This window comes from Trichoderma aggressivum (assembly GCF_033847375.1).
Source record: "Trichoderma aggressivum f. europaeum strain CBS 100526 chromosome Unknown scaffold_004, whole genome shotgun sequence".
In the NCBI taxonomy this organism is placed as follows: Eukaryota; Fungi; Ascomycota; class Sordariomycetes; order Hypocreales; family Hypocreaceae; genus Trichoderma; species Trichoderma aggressivum.
The window spans coordinates 909110-924619 of NW_026946370.1; the positions used below are offsets into that span (position 1 = coordinate 909110).

Below are 15510 nucleotides of genomic sequence, written 5' to 3' on the forward strand. Positions count from 1 at the left end.
CCCCCCCCCCCCCCCCCCCCCCCCCCCCCCCCCCCCCCCCCCCCCCCCCCCCCCCCCCCCCGAGTGACGAGCTGGGCATGGATGTGTATAGAGAGACGAGGTCGAGGTAGTAGCAGCATTTTGCGTGTTGACAGTTCTGAAATTGGCGAGCTTTGTACGGAGAGAAGATGTCTTTTGAGAGTTTGGGATCCGTCATTAGGTAGGGAGTTATTCATCGGTATACCTTGTAATGGAATTAGGATTGTCCGAAAAAAGTGTGTGAGGATGCAGCAAAACTTATGAAAATTTATTAAAAAAAAATCAACTGGAATAATTACTATATCAAACATTTTTCATTTCTTTCAATTTGCCGTACTACGCTACGCCTCATACATTAAGTAAATTGGACAGACGTCACAGCCCTTTCATCGCACACCTGATGTGTCCTTTGATCGAGAGAGGCTTTGACGGTTTAGATGTGGAACGAAATGACGGGTTTGTTCATCGTATTTCGATCATTTTTTTCTCTTCTTGAATCACGCCATGTTGCTTTTGATAAAAGAGTTAACCCTCCCCGAAAAGACCGGTAAGTAAGCTAGACCTTCTCTTCCCTTCCTAGCTTTATTTGTCGCTTCTAGTTGTATATCCTTCTCAAGTAAGCTTCTGCTTGATGAAGAATGAGCGTAGATGTGAAAGTTGCCATGCGCAGGTGGCGCCGAGGACGACGAGTTGGATGATGATCCAGCGGACGACGCGGGCGTTAGTCGATTCGGACTGGTCTCTAAACTCGGCTTCTCGTTCCTATAGATGGGAAAGTTGTGTGTAAGCATCTAACCAGCATGAAAGAAAGATGGGCAGTACTGACTCTTTGGAAAACCTGCTCCCTGCGAATGTCGTTGAGCCTGGCATTGAGGTCCTTGACGCGGGTGGTGATGTCCTGGAGCTTCTCCTTGTCGTCGCTCTCGATCTGGTTGGTCTCGCCAATGACCATGTCGAGGCGCAGCTTGATGCCGCCGTTGTAGTTGGCCATGGAGAGCCAGCCGGCGCGGCCGCTGCTGGACGAGGGCATGAAGCAGATCTTGTGGTCGCCGGCGTCGGCGGCGGAGAAGGTGAAGCGGCCGGAGGAGGTGCCTCGCTGGGAGACGACACGGTGGTTGTTGTCGAAGATTTCCTGTTGTTGTTTTCGTTGCTGTGTATTAGCAATCCAAAATTCACTTTCCCCCGGATAACAATTGACGGAGAAAAAAGGGGAGGGAGGATATATATATATGTGTGTGTGTGTGTTTACATACATCGACGGTGATGTAGATGCTGATGCCTTGGTGTTCCTGCCACTGGTTCGCCCGGTCGTCCCATTCCGAGGCAGAGTAGTGGCCCACGACCAGAGTGTCCTTGGGAAGCTCTTCGTAGAAGCACTTGGGGGTGCCGCCGTCGATGAAGAAGTACAGAGCCTGCGCCGCAGCCACAAAGGTGGCCAGAGAGAAGAGGGATCTCATCTTGTCGTTTGTTGTTTCGTGAGGAGAGCTGCCGTGCTGTGGTGATGTGTTGTAAACCGGCGGGCGGGTAAAGCTTGTCTTTTTGCACCGAATCTCCGCGATGGAAACTTGCGGTTCTTCGTGCAATAGTAAAACGGCACAATCCCAGCAATTGAGGCCCGTTTTCGCCTGGTCGTGCAAGGAGAGAAAAAAAAAAAAAAAGACAGCGCAATTGGCGAGTTGAGCGTCTCCCTTTGGTCGGTCACTTGAACTTCGTCCCTCCTTCGGCGAAGCTGCCACGTTCAAAAAATCCAGGGGTCTGTAAGCACCGGCGCGGGTCACGTGCACTCGACTTGCCCAAACGCGCTTTTCCAGACTTTGAGGCTTTGCTGCAAATCATCAGCCTTGCACTATTCATTCCGACTCGTTTTGATGATTTCTTATTTCTTTCAATCATCGCTGCATCTGCATCCGGCTGCGTCTTATCGCTATTAATCGAACCAACCGATAAAGCATCCACTTCCGATCGAAACTCTGTTTATTTGCTCGCGGGCTTGGAGGGAAACAAAGCGATGACGGCATAAATCCCTTCCTCCAAACTCTTCTCCGCAAAAGCTGCCGATAAATCTCTACCACGATGACATCCTCCGACGTTCGCGACGTGCTCAACCTCCCCGATGGCGCCGCCGCCGGCCCTCGCCCCTCCAAGAAGGCGAAAATCACCGCCCCGCGCCCCAATCTCAAGGGTCTCGCGCGCGAGGTGCACAACCTGGGCGGCGACAACCCCATCGCCATTGTTCCCGAGGTCACGCAGTTCAAGAAGCGCCGGTTTGCTAGTCGGAAGCCGGCCGCGCGATGGGAGCTGCGGCAGTTTGCGAATTCTGGGAGGAAAGACGAAAGCCTGGTGCTGAGGCACTGGAGGAGGGCCGAAGAAGGGAAGCAGTCCTCGTCGGCGGCGGGGGATGGCAATGTGCCCGAGGCTGAGGGCGTCGAAGATTCCTTGTATGCAAAGTACAATGTTCAGGTCTCTGTGCCTCAGTACAACGAGGACCAGTATCATCAAGTCCTGGAGAATCCCGACTGGTCCAAGGAAGAGACTGACTACTTGATGGAGTTGGTGCGAGACTTTGACATCAGGTGGCCCCTTATATGGGATCGCTACGAATGGAGCCCTCCGGCTACGAATGGGGAGGCCGACGCCGATGGTGACGAGAGTAAGGCCATCGTGCCAGCTACACGGTCTCGGTCGATGGAGGACCTCAAGGCGAGATATTACGAAGTGGCATCCAGAATGATGGCCGTCCAGAAGCCAGTCCAATACATGACACAGCCCGAATTTGCGCTGCATGAGCTGATGGCGCACTTCAACCCACAACAGGAGAAGCTGCGCAAGGATTTTGCCCTGAATTCCTTTGGGAGGTCCCGCGAAGAGGCGCGCGAGGAAGAATCGCTACTACTGGAGATTAAGCGAATCTTGGCTCGAAGTGACAGGTTCAACGAAGAACGGAGGGAGCTGTACAACCGCCTGGACTATCCCCACGCGGAGCAAGATATCAACACTTTCAAGTCATCGGCTGGTTTACAGACATTGCTACAAAACTTGATGACTGCCGATAAGTCCAAGAAAAGAAAGTCTATTATGGGTGCTGAAGTGCCCACACCCTCAGGACAGCCCACGCCGCAGCAGGCGGCTCCAGAGAACGGAAGACGTGATAGCGCTGCAGCTTCTTCCGGACCGCGGGAGTCGGGTGCGTCAACGGCGGCGTCCTCTGCACACAAGAAGTCACAGTCTCAATCACAGCAGCAAATCCAACAGCAGCAGGCTCAACAACAGGCTCAACAGCAGCAATCGCAACAACAACAGCTGCAAGAGCGCAAGAAACTTACCGAGCACGAGGAGATTATCTACGGTGTCACGCATCATGATCGCCTGGGCTCCGGCCCTACATTCCGGACGGAAAAGATCAACAAGCTGTTTTCTCACAAATCCAACCAGCAGCAGTTGCGTATCACCAACACCCTCAACGAACTGGATGTTCCTGCCAAGCTGGCCATGCCTACGGCGGCGACAACGCATGCATTCGAACAGCTCTTGGCATCTGTGAATAGCCTTCTCGATGCTCGCAAGATTACAGACAAGATTGACGCGGAGATTAAGCTCGAACTCGCCAAGAAAGCGGAGCGGGAAAAGGCCCTGGGTAATCAAGACGCCGAAAAGTCTGCTGACGATGATGAGGATGCCAAAGACGAATCGGCGGAGGCGGATGAGCCCTCAAAAGACAATGATGAAGACGGTGCTGCAACTCACCCCGAGGATGATGAAAAGGAGCAAGATGAGGATGCAGCACCCTCTGACGAAGCAGCCGCCCAGCCATCCGTGGAACAGGACGACGATAACGCGGACGAAGGGAAAGACGGTCGTCAGGACAGCGGTGTTGCCACACGCAAGCGAAGCGCCAGTGTGTTGAGCGCCGTGAGCGACAAGAGTTTAAAGAGGCAGAAGAAATGATGATGATGATGCTGAGTACCTCTTGTGTACCGGTACTTTACCCCTACGCGCCCAACTTCCCAACATCTTGTTCCGTCAAAATGACAGGGAGATAGAACCCTGTTTGTGGGGATGAATAGGCAGAGCCCCGAAAGTGAGATCATCTTAGATTGTGGCGTGCCACCAACTCCGGACAAACGCTCTACGTAGCGCGGCAGGAGAATCGTTATCTGCAAGATTTTAGCTGCTGCCGATGTGATGGCATGGTTGTTCACAGCGCTTGTGCAAGATGAAAGATGAATCCGTGAAACAAACGACTACTGTGTTAAAGCGCTTCTGCTCTGGAAACAGATTCTGATGGGGTGTTGGTGTTTGCCCCCCTTTCGACGTACTAAAGAAGCGCCATGGTCGCAGAGCCGGTCGTGAGATGCGGGAGGAGCATGCAGGTTTCTCAACGTATGGTGACGTATTCGCGGGCGCGTGCTCATCAGGGGAAGCTATTCGCAAACAGCGGTATCTACTGGCGTATAAGCAAGAAACGGGATGAACAAGGGAGGGGGGGTTCCGCATGAAACAGCTTTATTCTCCAGAGCACATGTAGGTAGGATACGGGGGATTGATTGGAGCGGAGGGGAGCGAGTGGCTTAGAAAAGAGCCAGAGGAGGAGACGAGAGCTGTCGTTGACGGGTTCATGCATGATGTCTCATTAAAGCTCATGCTACTTTTAGACACCTGCATTGAGGCTACAGCTTAATATAGCAACAACATGTCTAAAAATAACACATCCCTCTGATCTCGCGTGGAATAAAAGATCGAGATGGCTATATCTGGGCTTTTCACGAACTAGCATCTGGAGGGGGGTTCTGGGGGGGAGGGGGAAACAAGAAGAGATGGAGGGGGGCGTGTACTGTACGATGCATCAAGAATCACGGCGGTACCGCGAGCACGGAATGGGGGAATCAGGAACCACCAGTCCATCCAGTCAGGGGGGATTCTCGCGATGCATGAAGCAAGGTGGGACTTTGTTTGGCGGCAAAAGACAGAAATAGAAGCGGATGAAAGAGCCGCTACTGGCATATGCCGAGTGGTTTCTCCTCAACATGGGAGAGGTGGAGAAAGGAAGACATGCCCGGCGTCTCCATCACGACAAATGGTTCATGGGATGGGCGGGTAAGGAGCAAACCTCGATGGTTGTTGTTGTTGTTGTTGGCGGGAAGGGGGAGTGATGGGGGTGATTTGGGAGGGGCGGCAACATGCAAGGTCCCAAGAACGATGCCTTGCATGAGCATGAGCGATAAAAATAGCAAAAAGAGAGTGTTACCTTGTGCAATTTGAAAACGACTGGGGGGGGATGAAAAAAAATATTGTTGAAAGGCTCCCGAAGATTGGAAGCGCTGAAAGAGAAAAAAAGAATCGTTCTAGAAGAAGCTGCCGGTCCTATTCGCGAGCGCTTACGATTAGCTGAGCGGCTATTTCGAGGGAAACCATTGGCCGGACGTGTGTGGGGGTGGAGAGAGGAGAGAGGAGAGGAGGAAAATATACATAGATAGATTTTTGAAGCTTAAGTTGAAGATTAGTTGATTTTTGATGTACTGTAGTTGCCATGCCAATGGGATTGGAAGTGATGTTTGATCCGATGAACCTTGTCGACTGGTGCTATTTTTGGGCCTTGAATGTCTGGATGTTTGTTGCTGCGTATGTTGGAGAGAGGATGAGAAGCGGTAAGATGACGTGCTGTGATTGGCGGTGGATTTGGCTTGGCTGACTATGATGTTTGTGCACGGGGCATCTTGAATATGTGCTTATTGCTGCAGGTGGGTGGTTCGTCATCGAAAAAGACTTCAATGGTTCGTTGTAGGTAAGGTACGTAATAGGTAGAGCCTGTTCCGTTTGAATCTCCTCATCTGATGAGCTTGACGTGATTTCCTGGATACCAGTTACCCGGACTAATACCTGAGTCAGCGTCACCCAAGTAAGATGCTAAATTCTGGTCCCGGTGCTCCGTCCCTGGCTCGTCCGATGGCCCTGGGGCGGCGCTACCAGTACACGCTTTCGGCAGTGGTTTCCTGATTGAAGCAAGGGTCCATGTCCAGTTCCGGGTCCGGGTCCAGCAGCTTGCAGAGTACTCGCACATACGAATCAGACGCTGTGGGGAGAGCATCGGTGTTGATGTCGGCGCACAACCGTAAAAGTATAGGGAATCGCATTTTCTTTGTCTTCATCTTGTCTTGCGTGTGAAGAAACGATTTTCCGGCCCGGCGCCTCCCTTGTCCGCTGCGCGCTTGCAACTTAATTTTAGCCTCGCTAAAGCAGAGACACGCACAGGCCAACGGCTGCAATCTTCAACCAACCGCACACGCCCCCCAATCCCCACTGTTTCTTTTTTGGGGCCTCAACTCGTCTATTGTTTAGTAGTTCTGCGGCTTCCACTGTCCAGCACTGCTGGGAGAGCAAATTACAGGCACCAGGCTGGACTCACCTCGATCCAACAGCTCGCCGCTAAGGCAGTCCGTCGCAAAGAATGAGTTCGAGTATAGCAAGTGTTGTTGCCTCTAAGAGCACTCCATGGCTTTGATGCTTTCATCCCCCTCTCTTCATACCGAGCCGGCACCAACGGAGCCTCGCCTTTTGGTTCTCGACACTGGGCACATGGCTGCCAGGATATGCGTCTTATCCCGCATGCCGCCGTGCCTGGGACTTGGTAAACGAACAGAACAGACAACTGAACTCACGCATGAATCCATACCGTATGCAGCAGCTCCGCTTGCTTGCTTGCTTGTTTGCTTGTCCCTCTCGTACCAACGCTTCTGCCAGTTCTAGTATTACACTAGCAACATCTTCCTTCCCTTAGGCGTCTTATCCCATCCGGGTGTAAAATCGTAAGCCTGACGTCTTGGCCAGTTGTTGGATCGGAGCTGAAAGAACCCTGTCGGGATCTTTCAGGCCGTGATGTGGTGATGACAAAGTACCTACTTCGTCACAGTGGTGGTGCTACCTGGCTCATGGGGAGATAGAGGTGTGGTAATGCCATCGGCGATATATCCCAATGTCCTTTGCGAAGAGGTGCCTGCCGGCTTGGCTGCTCCCCTGTTTGCCCACGGCTTTTCGATGCCCAAGTAATCTGATTGGGGTTTGTAACATATTACACATTACACGGTGTGACGACGCCGTCACCACCCTTGTATTCTAAAGGAGCATTGTGTCACTTCGTTCACGGATTCAGCATTGATGTGATTGCTGTGTCGCCTGCGCTGTCTGTTAGATGTAGATTCGTTGCCCGGCATTGGCAAGATCGGCACCTTGCCGTACTTGCATACATCATGGGTACTCGTGCTCTAGCTAGACCAGACCGGATACACAATGGCACCTGGTGACTCAGTTGCCCTTACTGCATATCTTACTTCAGGACCTCTAGGTGAATAGAGACAGTGGGGGAGTTGACTCCTCGAACGAGACCGCTGGCAAAGGAGCTTTCCAAAATCGTTGAATCCGTCCTGGCCAGAGTGACCGGCGTTAAGCATCAGCATCGGCGACCTTGAGATCGGTACTCGTAAACTAAACGTCAACCTGGGATGGCGAGTGGGCCTCTAGCCACGAGAACGGAACATATCTCTGTGACGACCCTGATCCTTCGGCACGCTAGAGCAGGAGGTTGCGAAGGAAACATTGCAGATTAGTAGCTAGCCCGGCCACAACGCAATTGCCCAAAATTCACCAAAATTCAAACAGTGCAGCTAACATGTAGCCGCCGAGTGGGTATGCTTCAGCGGTTATCTTGGCATCCTTTTCCCGCCCAGGCCCTTCCGGCGGTGTGATATCTCAGCATCTTCGCAGGCAGGCGTTTCAAGCCGAAACAAGCCACGAATTGTCTGGCCAAACTTCGATTACATGCCGTGTTCAGCCATGTGTTACCACGAGCCCAATGTCGACCCTCAAAGGATTGGTGTGGCGTGCTGCGCAAACTGTACTAGTCTTCACGGCCAAGCAATCCTTTGGGCTAGCCGTGCCAGCGTTCAACAGCGTGGGCAATCAATCGATTGATGCGACGAGGAGCTATATATATGCCTGATGGCCGGCAGGCACTGTGCTCCATTCTGGGCGACTCTTCAACATAAAGCACTTTGGGTGACTGTGTAAGCCGGGTCTGCTCTTGGCATGGAAGACAGCCAAGACAAACCTCGGGCACGATTCTCGAGGAATTCGCGCGAGGCGCTCTATCAATCCGACGTAGATCTGATCAGTGGCTTGATGCCTCGGGATTTTCTTCGAGCCTTATAGCAGTAGGCAGCTGTAGCGCGCCCCGTCTGTAATGAGACGCTGGGAGCATCCCAGGCTGGGCTCAACCGTGCCAGAGTCGCTGGAGGGCGCCGAAGCAGAAGCGAAGGCTAGCGCTAGTGGAACAGTGGTGCACATCCAGCGGGTGAAGAGGTAATGCCGTCGGGCGTACGTGGCCTGACACAGCCGCGGGCGGCGGCGGCGATACGAGACGGTGCTAAACGCGGCGTTAATCAGCCAAGTTGCTTGACGACCACTCCCTGGTACCAGAGTTCCTATTGGCCCTCAGGGTCGGACAACAGCCGACGCCCTTGTGGCACGTCGTCGAGGCAGTTCTGGCCCCTGCCCACGAAACTGGGCATGGCCGAGCTGGATATTGGACTTGTCGAGCCGCCATTCCGGCAAGCATTGTACAGTATTAGTTGAATTATCAATCTCGCGCCTTCACACGCAGATAGCCAAAGGCAGGTTATCACGTCTTGCTCCTTGGTGAGCCTTGCCTGAAGTGGTAATTGCACAGGTACGGAGTGCCTGTAACTGGTAAGCAAGCTGACGTTTGTGGCGGACCGCTATTAGAGAGCACGCAAGTGCAGGCAGGTTCTGGTGATGATGAGCCTATCAACTTACCCGCAAACCCTGTCCACTCGTACTCATAAGGCGTCTGTTAGGGTTCTTGTCCCACTTCGATGACAGAAGCAGGCAAGATCTGGGATCAGATGCCATTTCACGATCCCGGTACTCCGTATACACCGGCGACAGGTGCGAGTGCTCTAGCAAGGCCGAACAGGCTGGCTCTGACAGGCGAGCCGGTGTGACCATCATCCACAGGTGCCGTGTACCAAGGAGCCAGAGCCCGAGTGTTGTACGATGGTCTCGAGACGAGACGCCCTTCTATTCCGCCGATTTCTCGGACATAGTCGTCCATGGACCGATCTGCTTGGATGCTGCAAGCACAGGTGACGGCCATATGTGCCCTTTGGATCGGGTGTAGGCCGCGTGCACGCGGATAGCTGCTCGCATTTGTGGCCGGCGACTGGCGGGATAGACGGGGAAAGCCCTGTGATAATTGGTGGCGCCTGGAGCTGGTGGATTGGCCATGCAGGCGTAGGCGGACGCCGCGCGTTTCCGCATCAGGGTCTCGAGAACGGGTCGTGCTGGTTGGAATGGAGACTTGGCGACGATGGCGGCCGCGGCTCGCCTTTGGGAGGGTGGCACCCCTTGGGATGGCACCCGGATCGGTTGGGCGCAAAGGTGGAACAGCGCTCCGTGGGAAGGGATTGAGATGGGCGCAGCAGCGACAGGCCTGGGACCCGAGCAGGGGACGAACGGCGATGATGCATGAGAAGCAGAGGCAAAGTGTATGGAGCGTACCTACCTATGGAGCGTATCCAACCCGATCCCTTGTCGGCCTGGTCCCGGAGGCAAGACTGGATCTACTGGTATAGTAGTATTTCGAAGCGGGATGAAGAATGATGAACGATGAGAGGAGATGGATGGATGATGGAAACAAGTTGGCTCAGAAAGGCTGATAGTGTGTAGTGTGTAGTGAGTATGAGAGAGTGCGTGGTGGTTTGCAAGGTACCAGAGTGGAAAAAACTTCGTCCTCTGTTGGCCTGTTGGGGTGGGAAGGAGCCCACGGCGATGTTCGAACGGGCTCGGGACCGTTCTTTCCTGACGCTGTTGGCACTACGGCGTCCATGCCAACTTTAGCATTACGGATGCCACTGCTTTAGTAGGTAGTACTTACCAGGTACTAACTAACCTTGATCGCGGCAATAGTAGCGCAGATGAGTATTACTGGTATTACCTAAGGTAGCTGCTAGGTATAACGTCGAGGATACAGGTATTTCGAGCCCTTGCTCAGCAGATTTCCCCCATCCAATGCTTTGCCCTACCTAGACTCAGCACAACCCCCGTCCAAAGCACTTCATCCACGGTTCGACGGGAGCGCCAATGGTGCAGCAGATTCCATATCTCGTACGTACAAGCATTCGGTCATTCCTGGTGCGTGGGCTGACTGTACGAGCACTTGCGCAAAGCAGGAACACATAGCGGCGGCATCATCCCAATCGCTCCCCGGCGCTCTCGAGTCGAACGAAAAGAACGCTAGAAGACGGGCCAGGCGGCTTGGAAGACGGGCTCAACAAGAGAACTTGCGCCGTCCAGGTTCCGCGCGCTGCGCTCACTCCTCAGTAGTCTGTGGTAACCGAGAGAGCGGAGCCGCGGCAACACCGCTTACTGCGGTCACACCCATCTCCACCCCGGGGCGAATCGTGCTCGTTGCGAAACGACACTGGCGCTCAAATCTCGCCAGAACTTGCTGCAAAGCTTAGCACAGAGTGGGGGAGAGAGAGGCCAGGCCAGGCCAAACCACCGGACATGTCACGGCTAGACCCCCTTGCTACCCGCTGCCAGCTTTCTTTCGGTGCGAGCAGTTCAGACTCGATGTTGCGCCCAAGCCCAAGACGCCTCTGCTCCGTGATGACGCTGTTGATGGGGCAAGCTGAGCCACGGGCGAGCGCTATCCGTACGAGCATTCAGACGAGCATTCAGACGGCGATCAAGCTGGACGCCTTTGGGTGATTTGTGTTCGTCTGTGTGTGTGTGAATGCACTCATACAGTATCATGGTTTCCAAGAGACAATCTGGAGCACGCCCCCCTCCATCGCGGAACACCGCTCCCTTGTTGGACCTCCGTGAGCGTAACCGAAAACTGCCGCCTCTGGGATCGCATATCCGCCTCGCTGGCTTTGTCTTTGTCTTACACTGGGACTGGCCATCGCATCACACCCTCCCCCATGGAGGGCTCCTGAGGGCACCCACTCACACTTGCGCCTTCGCGCGCATGCACGCACACGCTTCTGCACTGTCCCAAGCACAGGCGCACCGCACCTGTACCACGCAATTTAGCAGCTCAGCAGTGATGTGGCTTTGGGCTGAGGCCCTGGCGCTCTGGCGAATTGCCACATGCGATGGCAGCCAGGTACCAGGGAGCTAGGTTCAAGGTTGCTGGGTTTGGACTAGCAGCGCTGCTACATGCAACGGGCGATTGTCGCTCTGGGAGAGGCGTTGGCGCACTCGGTTGGGTCCAGCGAGAAGCGCCGCCTATTAGCTCCCACGCTGCCAAGGGCCAAGTATTGGCTGTGACGCCTTCTCCATTCGCCGGACTGTGTGTGCTTTGTGTGCGAGCGCTCGTACGGTGCCTGTCCGTCGAACGCGGGAGGAGGGGGGTGGCGCTGGACCTGGAGGCAATGGCTGGGTTGAGCGATCGACCGCAAAACGCTTGCTTCGTACGGGCTGCTCGACAACTGGTGGCATGCCCGTCCCATCTGGCCGTTCCCCAGGCCATGGCAGTAATCCACGGCGAGGCCCCATCATGTGCGTCCTTTTGATGCCCCGTCGGCGACCAACCCCGTGCCTTGGATGCACGCACTTGGACGGTGCCTGGCCTGGCTTGCCCATGTTGGCATTCTGTCACTCCGTGTACCTGTACGAACAGTCCTTCGTACAGGCGTCAAAAGAGCCGCTTTGCCTAGGCCTAGGTGCATTTCGGTACATTTCCGGGTCTCTTTTGCGAACGTGCATCCTGTGTGTTTCTCGCCTGGCCTCGAAGCACCACCAGTTCAACAACCATATCTCCATAGCTTCCCCCTCTCAGCCCACGTTGCCTCTGTGTCCCTGGAATTGATCGACAAGCCTTTCTACTCCTCCTCTCTCCTCTCCTCTCCTCTCCCCTCCACTTCCCCGTCCTCTCCTCTGCTTCCTCTCGGAGGGCATTCGGTGCTTGTGGTGCATTACCTGACCTGTGGTTGCCTACCTGCGCCTTGTTGGCTATTTCGGATTCCTCAGCGTCTGTACGCCGCGCTGCTTGAATCCCGACGACTTGCTGCCATCTGTCGCTGGCGATAGATTCTTACAAGCAGACAGACGCCATCCCACGCTCGACTCTTCAACCGTTGGTGTACGATCCGGTACGAGAATTGCACGGCCAAATCGTTGTCAAGTTCCCCATTCCCGGAGTACAGGTACACGCCTCCAGGTCCGCCGCTCAACTGGCCACCCCCCCTTCACTAGCAGGCGCAGCATAATCGCGCGTGTAAAAAAAAAAAAAAAAGCTACCTAAGCCCCCCAAGCGCGACTTAGAAACTTCGGCCAGGCCCCCAGCACTTCCGCCTCGACACCCTTCTCTCACCTCCCACTCCGGCTCCTCGACAACTGCACGCAGCAAAACTCTTTGGACTCGGGCCCGTCAAACGGCTTGCGCAACTCGGCCGTCGCTCTGCACCATCGAATTCCCGACGAGCATCCAAAGGGCGTCCAAAGGGCTTCCAAAGGGTCCATCAAGCCGCATTGAACTGCAGCCGGCCCTGATTCGCTCGCTCACTCACTCGTTTGCGCGCTCGCGCTCTCACCTGCGTCGGCCACAGTCAGCTCCGCACTCACTTTGCCGCGGCCACAGCAACGAGCCTTGGCTTATTTTTTTTTCCGGCGAGGGTTTCTGCAGGTTTGAGATTCTCTGCCGCGCGCCTTGGTCTTTTTTTTTCTTGTTTCGCTTGGTGGGAGTGTGAATTTCGCTGCATAGCGGTGCCTGCTTGGATCTACCGGATCTACTTGCCCCAGGCTCACCTGCGCAGCTTTTGGTAGAGCTCACAGCTCGGAACTCTAAGTAGCACAGCAATCGTGATTTCCAAGACTCAATCCTCTAAAGGCGTCTTTTCTTTGGAACTCACTTTGTTGAAGCGAAAAGTTAACAGCTTTCCTCACACCCACTAATATTGGACAAGCACACTGTGCTCAGAGCCAAAAGAAACCCCTTCTCTAACACTCGGTTTCTCAGCTTTGCATTGGTTGAAATTCCACACTTCGGCTTTTCTTTTGTGTTTGTGTGTTGTATGGGCGTCGACGGCTATACTGCTACTGGCGCTTTCATCCAACATGTCTACCTTCACTGCTCTCAATGGCGCTTCATCAAAGCTGACAGAGTCTCCGGCGGCGCCGGGAGATAAAAGCTCTGGACCAGAAGATCGTCTCGCCGGTTCAGCAGCAACCGCATCGGTATCGGCAGCCCCCGAAGCACCACCAACGACGTCTCAAAGAGAATCCTGGACTCCTCAAAGTGTAGAGAGGACTATACATGTCGCAACCTATCCGGAAATCGAAGGATCACATAAGCGTAAGCGTTCTGGATCCGTCGATATCCGGAGAGAAGCTTCAGTACAAGAGCGCACCCCAGAAACCGCAACGGCTCCACCACACGACGCCCGCGATCACTATGGAACCCCACAGAGAGACTATCGACCCTATGGCGATGAGCAGAGGGACCGCGACAAGGAGTTGTGGTACTCGCATCAATCTCGGGATGAGAGAAATCCCTATGAGACGCAGCAGAACTCGGCAATTTCGACACAGAGCAACTCGGAGGAGCAGATTGGGGAAGCTTTGAGGCGAGCTACCGGACAGATGGACCACAGCGATTACGGCGGCACAAGCCCTGATGGCGATGATCGATCGATGTCTCTTTACGGTGGTTCGTATACCGACCATAGAGGAGACTCGATGCTCCAGCATGATCCGAAGAAGCGGAAGCGAAATTTCAGTAACCGCACAAAAACTGGGTGCCTAACCTGCCGGAGGAGAAAGAAGAAGTGTGATGAACAGAAGCCTGAGTGTAAGTTTCTGCCATAGAGGCGCCTTTTAACCCCCTCCGCCCCTTCCTTATTCTTACAACGCCAACAGGCAGTAACTGCATTCGTGGTGCCTTCGTATGTGCTGGCTATCCGCCACAGAGGGGGCCAGGCTGGCAAAAGCCAGACAGCAAGGCCGCGGCGGTGCCACTCGAATCCAAAGACCCCAGCTACGTGCCCCCTGGTGCGTATGGCATGCCGCAGCCTCACCCGCAGCCTCACCCGCAACCCCAATCGCAGCCGCCTCCGCAGCCAGCCTCGGTGCCCGGGCCGGGACCAGTGCCCGCCCCCTACGGACCCCAGCCTGTGAAACGAGAGTCCGTATCCCATTACCGCGGCCAGCCTCTCCGGATAGACCCTCCACAGAGCCGGCCAGTCATCATCTCGGACGACGACCGTCCAACGGCATCGACCATACCAAGTGCGTCCGTGACGAGTCCCGACAACAAGCTTTCTGCTCTGCCCTACACTCCCGCCAACGTCTTCCCCACGCCCGTAAGTGCAAACACGCAACCGCCGCCGTTTGGGGAGAGGATGGCAAAGGAGTATCAGCGGGTGCCTCCGCTGCACGACCTGAGCCGAACCGAGCCTGAAACCCCCCATCCAGGCAACCAGTTGCCGCAAATCAACATCCTGCATCCCACGAGGACAAACAGCCCGACGCCTCGACCCCAGCCACCTGCAACCTCAAATGCACAGATGGCTGCGCAGCTAGCACTCTCGCACTCACAATTTCCTCTTCGACGGACCCAAAAGGAGGAGATGCTTTCAGGAAGGCACTTTTACCCGTTCGATAAGGAGCTCTGCCTCGAGCGAGAGCGATGCGCTGCTGCCTGCTGGAGATTCAACAACCTCACGACACCTCCGACCAACGGTGTATCTCCCGAGGAACGAGCCCGCCTCTTCCTCGAGATTCTACAACCTCGAGATCCTGTCCGTGTGTCTCCCACCGAGGCGTCTCCGGTTACCAATGTTGGCCGGGTCGGTCGCCATGTTGCTGTTGAAACCCCCTTTGTGTGCGATTATGGCTACAACATTTCCATTGGCAACGACGTCGTCATTGGGCGAAACTGCACCATCAACGATGTCTGCGAGGTCAGGATCGGGGACAACTGCGTACTCGGGCCCAACGTTAGCATCTTCACTGCCTCCCTTCCCATTGACCCTAAGAAACGCCAAGGAGGACAGGGTCCGCAGTTTGGCAGACCCATTGTCATAGAGCAAGATTGCTGGATTGGTGGCGGTGCCATAATCTTGCCTGGCCGGACCATTGGCAAGGGAAGCACCGTAGGAGCTGGATCTATTGTCACCAAGGTATGTTTATGCTGCTCCGCCCCCTGGTGTAAAACGGACAATGTCATCGCTAACGACATGCTGTTCTGCAGGATGTACCTCCCTTCACTATTGTGGCCGGGAATCCTGCACGCGTCCTTCGCGGCATTGCCTCTTAATCTCAGTTTTCTGCTTTCCTTGAGGCGCATGCTTTTGCATCTAACGTTGTGATACCCAAGCGTGCGCGCATAATGAAAACTTGTGTGTGTAATCGAGATGTTTTATTGTTTTCCCTTTTCAGCTCCTTTATTTTCATTGCTATACTCTTTATTTTCTC

At 54.6% G+C, this 15510-nt stretch overlaps 4 protein-coding genes across 4 annotated transcripts; 2 read left to right on the forward strand and 2 right to left on the reverse strand.

Moving 5' to 3' along the window:
• Positions 1 to 630: 630 nt before the first annotated feature.
• Triagg1_1855 (uncharacterized protein) lies at positions 631 to 1475 on the reverse strand (the record flags this gene model as incomplete). The annotated part of the gene is made up of 3 exons (XM_062895971.1): positions 631 to 780; positions 845 to 1168; positions 1272 to 1475. The coding sequence occupies 3 exons, from the start codon at positions 1473 to 1475 to the stop codon at positions 631 to 633; spliced, it is 678 nt and encodes a 225-aa protein (XP_062759394.1).
• A 616-nt stretch (positions 1476 to 2091) lies between these two features.
• Triagg1_1856 (uncharacterized protein) lies at positions 2092 to 3963 on the forward strand (the record flags this gene model as incomplete). The annotated part of the gene is made up of 1 exon (XM_062895972.1): positions 2092 to 3963. The coding sequence occupies one exon, from the start codon at positions 2092 to 2094 to the stop codon at positions 3961 to 3963; it is 1872 nt and encodes a 623-aa protein (XP_062759395.1).
• Positions 3964 to 9108: 5145 nt separating this feature from the next.
• Positions 9109 to 11679, reverse strand: Triagg1_1857 (uncharacterized protein; the record flags this gene model as incomplete). The annotated part of the gene is made up of 9 exons (XM_062895973.1): positions 9109 to 9520; positions 9589 to 9650; positions 9800 to 9941; positions 10203 to 10343; positions 10404 to 10537; positions 10623 to 10738; positions 11045 to 11109; positions 11296 to 11459; positions 11512 to 11679. The coding sequence occupies 9 exons, from the start codon at positions 11677 to 11679 to the stop codon at positions 9109 to 9111; spliced, it is 1404 nt and encodes a 467-aa protein (XP_062759396.1).
• A 1473-nt stretch (positions 11680 to 13152) lies between these two features.
• Positions 13153 to 15352, forward strand: Triagg1_1858 (transcriptional regulator family: Fungal Specific TF; the record flags this gene model as incomplete). The annotated part of the gene is made up of 3 exons (XM_062895974.1): positions 13153 to 13885; positions 13954 to 15215; positions 15287 to 15352. 3 exons carry the CDS (start codon positions 13153 to 13155, stop codon positions 15350 to 15352), a joined length of 2061 nt encoding a protein of 686 aa, XP_062759397.1.
• Between the last annotated feature and the right edge of the window lie 158 nt (positions 15353 to 15510).